The sequence below is a fragment of the Teleopsis dalmanni genome, unplaced genomic scaffold, assembly GCF_002237135.1.
Source record: "Teleopsis dalmanni isolate 2A unplaced genomic scaffold, ASM223713v2 unscaffolded_contig_1154, whole genome shotgun sequence".
In the NCBI taxonomy this organism is placed as follows: Eukaryota; Metazoa; Arthropoda; class Insecta; order Diptera; family Diopsidae; genus Teleopsis; species Teleopsis dalmanni.
The window spans coordinates 1-9645 of NW_024032536.1; the positions used below are offsets into that span (position 1 = coordinate 1).

General features: G+C 29.1%; 1 protein-coding gene across 1 annotated transcript; it reads right to left on the reverse strand.

Annotated features, from left to right (window-relative positions):
* Window positions 1-3656: 3656 nt before the first annotated feature.
* Window positions 3657-4301, reverse strand: LOC119663947 (dromyosuppressin-like). Its single transcript, XM_038073536.1, has 2 exons — window positions 4094-4301; window positions 3657-3925 (listed from the first exon to the last, which is right to left on the reverse strand). Exons 1-2 carry the CDS (start codon window positions 4299-4301, stop codon window positions 3831-3833), a joined length of 303 nt encoding a protein of 100 aa, XP_037929464.1. The 3' UTR covers window positions 3657-3830.
* Between the last annotated feature and the right edge of the window lie 5344 nt (window positions 4302-9645).

Consider the following 9645-nt stretch of genomic DNA (forward strand, 5'->3'; position numbering starts at 1 on the left):
TTTGTTTTTGGACGACCTTTTCCTTTGCTACCTTTCGGGTTGTATATCAACGCCTGTTGACAAATATGAGTTATATATAATATATTATTATACGTAAATTTTAGAGTGCAAAGAACGATATATACAATATTTGTTTTTTCAAATAAAATGACGAAAAAGTTTTTCAGTCAATGTGAAAATATCCTGAAAACAACATCCTGGAGCTCCAATTTCCCTAAAAACTGTTTTATATTTTAATTTCTCTTAAAATTAGTGCACTCGGTGTTTACTTCCAAGGTTAGAATCGTTATTGACTTGTTGTTACCCTAGAAGCTATGAGAGCAGGTCTGCATGTCATAGCATCGTCTGCATGTTTGCTTATAGCTCTGTTCTGGACGTCATTGACAGTAACATTCCGATTGCTAAATTTTTAAAAAAGTTGTAAACTGCAAAAGCAGTGACTTTTTAGGCTACTTTCGGTAGCTAAAAAGATCGACTTTGATGTCCAAATGTATTAATTCTTTTTATCAACGAAGCAACTGAGATTCCATTGAGCCTCATAACTTCATGGTGTAGTAATCTATAAATATTATTTACTGAAAATGTGTTTTTATACATTTTTAAATAAATTTTTAGTTATTTTGACGTGAATTATTGCATGATCATTTGTGAAACATTACTTAAAAATTAATTAATAAAATATGGTGTTGACGTTTATTACACTAAGCGATAAAAATTATACTCTTTTTATTTGTCAACTATTTTAAGTTAATTTGAGGCTGTCGAGTTCAAATATGCACCCCTTTTTCTTATAGACATCTGGTCTCATAGTAATGACAATTGATAAAATTTATTCTCCGTTTTATAAATCATAAATGATAAGACCAACTCCACCTATGAAAAAGTTGGTAACGGAAGTAAAAATTACAGTCAGTAGTAAGTCGCAAAATTAAATAGATTTTATTCTGGCCAATAATCATTTTTGCTTCTCAATGAAGAAAGTTACAACATATCCTGGGGCTGATGTACCTTCGGACCACAATCTTTTGTGAGCAACAATTTTTGTCAGACTTGCTGTCTTTCACAAAAAGAAATCTAAAATAAATCATAATTTGGAGAAATTAAAAATTAAATAAAAAACTAAACATAAAATGTTCATTGGAAAATTACATTAACCAGCGTTTACGATACATTTTGTCAGAAAGTCCCGAATTATATGGGAAGATTTTAAGAATACACTTAATGTTCAGCAAAAGAGTCTCTTGGGATGTATAAAAAAAAGCCAAAACTTAATGGATGACAAAAGAAATATTGCAATTGATAAATAACAATCATGTGTATAAAAGCAATAACCATAACTTACATTGGATAGTAAGACAAGAAAGTAAGAAAGATTCGTACTATTAAAGCTGATTGGATACGTACATAATTGGACTACATAATTTGATAATTGGACTTTACCTCACATAAAAAACTTAAAGAAACTGTAGGTATTCATCGCAAAAATCATAATTTTTAACATCGCTGAAAAAAAACATATGGACCACACATTGAAAATGTTTTTAGATGACAATAGATCCAATCACGATGTATATGTTCCAAAAAACCTATCTGAAAAAGTAAAGAAAAAAGAAAGAAAGAAAAAGTAAGAAACGCTATTCAATCAATGCCAACATCTGAAATTTTTAAAGTGATAGACGACGAAAATATGACGGTCTTAGTGAAACTAAGAGCTCACTAACTTTATGAAACTAATCTCGTGTACAATCCTGATTGCTACCCTGAAAACTGGTTAAAGTCAACGTTCGTAGCACTACCTAAAAAGAACGATGCAAAGTACTGTGGTGAATATAGACTTATTAGCGTAGTGTCGCAGGCACTCATTTTATTTCATTTTTAAATTTTATATGCCAGAATATATAGGAAATGTGAAGAAGTAGTAAGTCAGTCGCATTTCAGCTTTAGAGAAGGATTTGGATCTCGAGAGACTTTATTATGTATTCAAGTTCTAGTTCTAAATTGCAAAGATGTTCAAAAAAATATGATAAGCTTATGGAAATTCTTTAATCTCTGGGAATAGATAACAAAAAAAATTCTTTGATAAGTAATTTATAATGACAACAAAGTGCCGACGTGGATATCAATGGTCATATGACCGATGAAATACCCATCTCACGAGATGTAAGACAGGGATGCATTTAGTAATCCCTTTTGTTCAACATATACTCAGTAAACATCTTTGAATATTTCGTAAAGAACATTGATATGGGTGTCAAAGTGAACGCCGCTGTATTTATCAACAATATAAAATATGCAGACGACACTACTCTCATCGCCGACAGTTAAGCAAGTCTACAAGAACTAGTTAACATAGTTAACTTAAGCAGCGAATAATTTGGACTACGAATCCTTATAAATAAATCTATATATATATGATTGTAAGCCGAAAAATCATTTATAATAACACGAATTTAATAATTAACAACATTCCTATGAAAGGGTAAAAACTTTAAATACCTGGAATGCTAGATGCCAATACTTTTCTTAAATAATAAATAGTGTTTACCAGTCATTATCTCAATATAAAAACTAAAGATCGTTTTATAATATGTTATGTTTGGTCAACACTTCTCTATGCCATGGTAACCTTAAATTTGAAATGTTTTGAATGTCGAAAATACCATGGAAATATCATGTTTCGAACAATTAAGTATTGGGAAGAATGCACTGCAAAGGAAGTTACTAACAAGTATAAAGAAAAGAAGAACTGTCCTGGAGAAGAACAGGACTATAACATTTCTTATAAGCCAGTGGAAAAGTTTTGTGGACTCCTTAAGCTTCTAAAGGAGTATGGAAATAATAAAGAAAAGAAAAGCATCTTTCTTAAAGCAGAGAAATTCTGAGAGTTTGTAATTGTACGATTGTACGGGCGAAAAAAATATTCATTATTAAGAAATATTATACAATCGACAGAAATACAAAATGATAGTAACCATATAGATACGGCTAGAAATAGGGGGAAATATTTAAAAATTTATAACTCACAATCTTAATTGTCTAATGTGGAACCACATATTTAATAAATGCGTACCTACAAAGTGGCGAGAAGATTGCGTTTAAAAAACATTTATTGCTGATCCATTGGGTTTGAGAATTGGATAGTTCAAGCACTGACTTTTTTATGAGTATCGTTAACATTTTTCTAATCGTATTAAAGTTTTTTATACTTTTATAATTTGGTATTTTCTTAAAGCATAAGCTATAACATTGTACATTTTAGACATAACCATAGCATATTTAATTCACATTAAGAACACTAAGTAAAAATCTAAGACAGATTCACATTCTACTCTGCAATTAAACCCCAACTTATGTTGTGATCCCTTGAGAAATACAAAAACAGATTAGTTGCCTTACTTTTGAGAGGAACGAAAATTTTATTTAAAATAAGAAAATCATCTTGGATAAGTTGCTATTAAAAACAATTTACATTTCACATTTATAATGAATAAATTACATTTACATTATATAAATTTTTTATATATATTAAAAGATTATAATAAAAATTTTCCATTTAGTATAATTTTTGTTGCTGCACTGTTCCCTTATATGTATACACATATATATATATCCGTGTACTCTGCCCTTTAATATTAATAAATATAATTATTTTATAGCTTTTATACTATTATTATACAAAGAGATCAACTTAAGATATTCATTAAAATTATTTAACTGTAAGTTTATGTGTTGAAAATGTTGTTATTTTGCGTTCGTATCAATTCATTTACATATTAAGAAATCCATTTATTGCGCCCAAATCAATTTAAGTACTCTTCACTATTCACAATTTAACGCCTTTTGCCGAAACGCAAGAAAACATGGTCCACATCTGTACGTTTTCCGTAATTTGGGGAAAGCAAATCTTCTGATTTCGAGACAAGAGCTAAAATGTAATAAAGGTATTTTCAATAGTAAACTTTAAAGTGTATGGATACTAGTGAAAAGTAACTTATAGAGTAATATATAGCTTATAGAATAGGAGTTATAATTCAGAAACAGTTGTTTTTGACTTTTCAATTTATTTCTGAGCTCATTGCTTTGATATACTTACTGGCTGCTTCATTATTAATGTACGACTTGAGCGCAGTTGTTAGTTGATCTGAATTTTCTAACGCCATGCAAACTTTCTTAATATGTGGTGGCATTTCTTCAATGATACCTGGTTGGCAAAGCGGTGCCACTGTAGCTCCCATTGAGAATTGCATGATAGTCAAGAAAATGACAGCAATAGCGACCGCTGCAACAGTTTGTGAAGACATTCTAAAATATAAAGTAGTAAAAAAAAGTGCATTAATTTTTATTATTGTAATAAAGAAATATTGCTATTAGTTTTAGAAGTCATATAAACTTGCTTGTGATATCATACAACAGTTTATGATCTTTAAAACTTTTAAGGAAGTTGGGCTCAGTCGTATCGATAGCGCTTCAAACATACTTGTTGAGATACTTGTTGTTTAATTTACATTATGATTTTTTAAGATATTGTTAAATATACATTCAAGTTACATCCCAGTTATATTGATTAACTCTTGTGATAATATTGTAAGTGACCTTTAGTTATATTGTAAGTTTCAAAACCATTTGGCGTATAGGAAAGTACAAAAATTTGTTTAGAACTACCTCCCATGGAATTTATTTAATTTATAATATTCTTCATATGTATATGTATAAGCTTTAGAAAGAACTGCAGCTGCAACAATAGTATAGTTATGATGCAGTTTGCGCAACATCCTCACAACTGTAACATTGATTTAAAATGTTTAACCGAACGCTATTGCATGGTCTCCTGTCGCACGATGAACCCTTAAGAGAAATCTGCTCCTTTAAAGGCAGGTCTATATTTTCGATCTCTCGTATCTGTCACTCCAGCAGTGAGAGTGAGATGATCTCACGGAAAGCTTGCAGATATAGAAGTTATTAAGATATTTAAATTCATCATTCAGAAAGAGCTGATCACCCAACTATTAATTAGAATGGAACTAGAGGAAAGAATATTACGTCTTCTTTAGTGAGCTGCAAAGCATTGTTTGCAGTTTTTAATAAATCATACACCATTTATCTTAATTTACTTAGCTCAAGTTATTTAAAATTAATTCGTTAATATTTAAAACTTAATTGTTAGTCTCATTGTCAGTCTATATACAGCGTCTGGTATATTAAGTGGAAGCCATATAGTATCTTATTTAGTCATAGCAAATTATGACTAAAATTGCAGTTGAAGCCATATAGTATCTTAGTATCCAAGTCAAAAAATTAAACTCAAACAACAAATATGTTGAAAATAGGGTAAAAACTAGAACTAGTATGTTTGTTGAAAACTTAAAATTGATATCAAGAGATATTAAAAGATGAACAAATTCTAAACGATGCAGATAGCGGAGCTCATAATGATGGTCTTAGCATCAAACTAATTTCAAAGTTAAGTTTATATATGGATGCTGGAAAACACATAGAAATACATATATATTATTATTACGTACTGTAGTAGTAAATAGTAGTTATTCAAAAATATTTCAATTGATGTAATTACCTCCGCCTTAGAACAGGTATTTAGTACAGTTTATTAATCTTTGTTTAGAAATATATTTAGAATTGTATGTATATAAATTTTAATCATTTTGTTTTATATATATAAAACGTGATACTCCCACGTCACAAATGAATGTGACATTACTTCACTTTAAAACTTAAATGCACTGAATGCAATGATGTCTAATTTTTATATTCGATTTAATTGGAAGTAAATTTGTGCAAATGCAATTGATATATCATTGAATTGCTTATATCACTTAAACAAACCAAAAAGAATACTAAAATACACGCCTCATATAAGGAGCTTTAAATAAAAAGAACTTAATTTCATCAGTGAATTTTTCACTGACTACTACAACTTTCAGATTTTCCCTTCCTTATGAAGGGGAAACTCTCTATGACGTATGAAGGATTATAAAATATTGTCAACCAAATTGAATGAATGAAAATGCAGTGAATATTTGAAAAATGTGCTAAGATGTAAGTAAGTTTTATAATGTAATTTTGTTACTTCAAGTGTAATTTTTTTTACCAACATCCTTGGCATAATATGTTTAGAATGATTATAGTAATGATGATGATGATTATGATGAGAACTTTATTAAAATTTATTGTGGCACTCGTAATACTTATTTCATTTTGTCACTTCTGCAAATTCTTAAGTGTTAAAATCACACTTAAGGCATTTTAAACAATATTTTAAAATCCTTATCTTTATTGCAATTCTATTTTTATGTTCCTAAAGTTACTTTAATGAAAATCCTTTCCATTTCTGACTTTCATCCTGCTCAACCTGTGATGTACACAATTCGTCGCGTGATGTGATAGTAATTTTTATCTATTATCCTAGCTTAACGTGCGCTTTGTTATGTGCTTTAACAGATTCATTACCCTAATACGTTTGTAATATATATTTTGTTGTTATTCGCTACATCTTCTAAGCAAGCATTGTGAGTTATTCTCAATCGGTTTCACGATATTTGCACTTATAATAAATAATTTGTGTAAATAGCACTATCACACTTTTTTCAAATATATACTAAATACGGTATTCACAGATATAAAATGATTTTGTTATTGATATATTTAAGACAATGACCTGTGATTTCAATAATATTACGGGTTAAAGTTCGAGCTAGTTAAGTTACACAAGATATGGTAAATGCCAATTTTTCTAAAACTTAGTTATCCAGAAATACAAATCGAAAAATGATAGATATTATCACTAGTCAGAAATAATAATTCAGTGCAATTTTTTCACATTTCTAGTATAGTTTTATAAGGAAGAAAAAGGCATTTTAACCAATTAATATTCTCACTTCTACTCACTTGCAATGGTAGAGAAACTAACAGTCGCGAGATTACCGGGTCGACTGCCGAAAAGATGGCGTGAATGTTGGACGTCTAACTCTACAGAAACATAATAATTTGATATGTCATAATTTTACACAAATATGTCTAATTCAATTGTTGTAACAAAACAACAATCTTTATAGAATTAATATAATAAAGAAGAAGAAGAAGAAGACTTCTCATTTCCGTAAAAGTATACCGGAAGTAATATTTTATATAGTATATAAACTCCATGTGGAAAAGGCCATTGGATAAACCTTCAGAAATAACGTTATAATAAAGGGTAAGGGTATTTTAAGTTTTTGGATGTATTTCAGAAAATACAACAGTTCTTTAAGTCTCACTTTTTATTTAATAATTATATACCTTTCACAATCTTACAAAAGTAAGATAACATGGCTCTTAAAATATGCTTTAGATGCAGTGATAAAATCAGAATTCGCTAGAAGTTTTTTCAATTGTTAACCCTTTTTTCATTTAAGAATAAACAATGATCAATTAAAGCTAAATATGTTTAGTGTAAGGACAAGATCTCGTCCCATGTTTGAATTAGTTAGTGCATTGTCCAGATGAAAATAAATTTTTTTTTAAACTAAGAAAATAGAAATATCGCATTGCATTGTTTTTCTTATATTATATATTTTATAATATATGTATCCCGAAAACCACTTCTAGGATGGAACTTTCTTTAATCTTTAAAAAACTAAATATGTTTACAATGAAGAGTTAAGTGATAATACACTTTAATAGTATTGCACTCGCCAGAAATTCGTAGCTGCCACAAATATAGATACAGAAACCTTATTTTGTTCTATATTTGTATTTGAATTAATAATTTTAATTCTGAAAAACGTTATAGGCAGAAAATGTATTTCTATGATATGAAAAAGGCATGTGGTCGTGATTAGTTTTGCGAGGATATTAGTAGTATTCTTCCCGTGTGGCATGAATCTGAGACGATATCTATGCACTACTGTTGTGCTATCTCACTAAAAAAATTCTGGCCGCTGAGGACTTATTTAAATAACATATAATGAAAAAATTACATTGCTGAACTAATTTCTGACGCTATCACACACTGCAATGTAGCGAATTTCCAATTCGAGTAATATTAAATATTTTATAAAAATAAAAGTAATAGAAACTTATTTGTGCAACATGTTGTCACAGTGCAGCCAAGGCAATGTTTACAATCGCACCTTTCCTGAATTTTAAGTTCAATGTTACAGTGTGATTAAGCCACAAGCAAACAAAGTATGCTAATAATGACAGCAAGTGCAACTGGTTCATTGCATAGGAAAATAGATGGAAATATCAATTACCAATTTGCATCTGAAACAAAACAATTCTTCATGGAACGTGTTGCGGCCAACACGACTTGGCTTAGTTATACTTGTGGAAATTTTTTCGGAGTTGCAAAATATGTTCCATTTTTCTTATTAAAAAATCATATGAACAAATTTTGGATATTAAAAAGATTTAAATTCATTGAAAATTAAAAAAAAAATACATTTCAATTCATCTAAATAGTACGTGACATATGATCACGGACATTAGTGGAAGAGTATTATTGAGTAATTTGAACTCAATATTAAATCATATAAACTTATAGACTATATTATTAATAATTAATATAAGTATTGACCCAGCGTTTAGAAACAAATTGATACAAGTTATTAAGGACGCTAAGACTTATCGACAAAGTCCTCTTCTAAAGCGGATAGAAAAATATTTAAAAAAGATTTCATTATTTTTCAATCTTTTTATCGTTTAATTTAATAACTAAATATTTTGTTTATAACAGAAAAAATATCACTAAAACTTCTTTCTACTACCAACGGAAACATATTCTAAAGGACTCCAACAGGGAAAAATATCGGAACCATGCAAAGTCGACAGGTGTAAAACAGTGAGACGTGTTTTTAAGCTGGAACGTAGAGAATGATTTTGAGTACACATCAACAATATTCAGTAGTTCTGCTTCGATATATACCTTTCTTGATAATTTGAATCTAAGAAACATGTTAGCATTAAGAGAAATTTTTTGATTTCACACACTTTTTGAAACACTTTAACATATTTAAATGAGAAAACGAAAAGGAATGTTCATTCTAGTATTGAAGATTGATGAATATTACTAAATGGAACTTATTGAAAGATGAATTATTGTGAAGTTTGTTAAAAATTTACCGAGAACGGTATATGTTCGCTTAGTATTCTGTAGATTTAAGCTATCTGCAAAAATATATCGAAACGGATGTTGAAAGTGTGCGTTATTGAAGAGAAGATGACCTGGGATTGTGTACATTGATTAGCTACTGACTCAGCTTTTGACTGTGTTGATTTGAGAAAAAACTATAACATTATGAAAAATAATCGTTCAAATTTATTAATTAAAAAAAATGATTTATTTGTGAATCATGATGATTAGTATGATGATTAGATCTTCATAAAATGAAGATGTGTAGTGAATTATACTAATCATAAAAAAAATGTATGCGCTGTACTTTAGTATAGGGTAACTAAATCTTCTCTCGTTTCGAAAAATTTGATTTCCGCTCTAAATATATCTCTATAACAAATTATGCTAAGCAAATTATGATCCATTAATAATGCTTGCTATCATGCATCTCAGTGCAATGCCATAGGCATTTGTGTACTTTTTATTAGAAAAATATTGTATGATGCTAGCCTTATACTTATAATAATAACTTTATC

Coding starts and splice junctions, on each gene's coding strand:
- LOC119663947 (XM_038073536.1), bottom strand. CDS start 4,301: ATGTCTTCACAAACTGTTGCAGCGGTCGCTATTGCTGTCATTTTCTTG. Junction 3,926..4,093: donor CATTAATAATGAAGCAGCCA/GTAAGTATATCA, acceptor ATTACATTTTAG/CTCTTGTCTCGAAATCAGAA.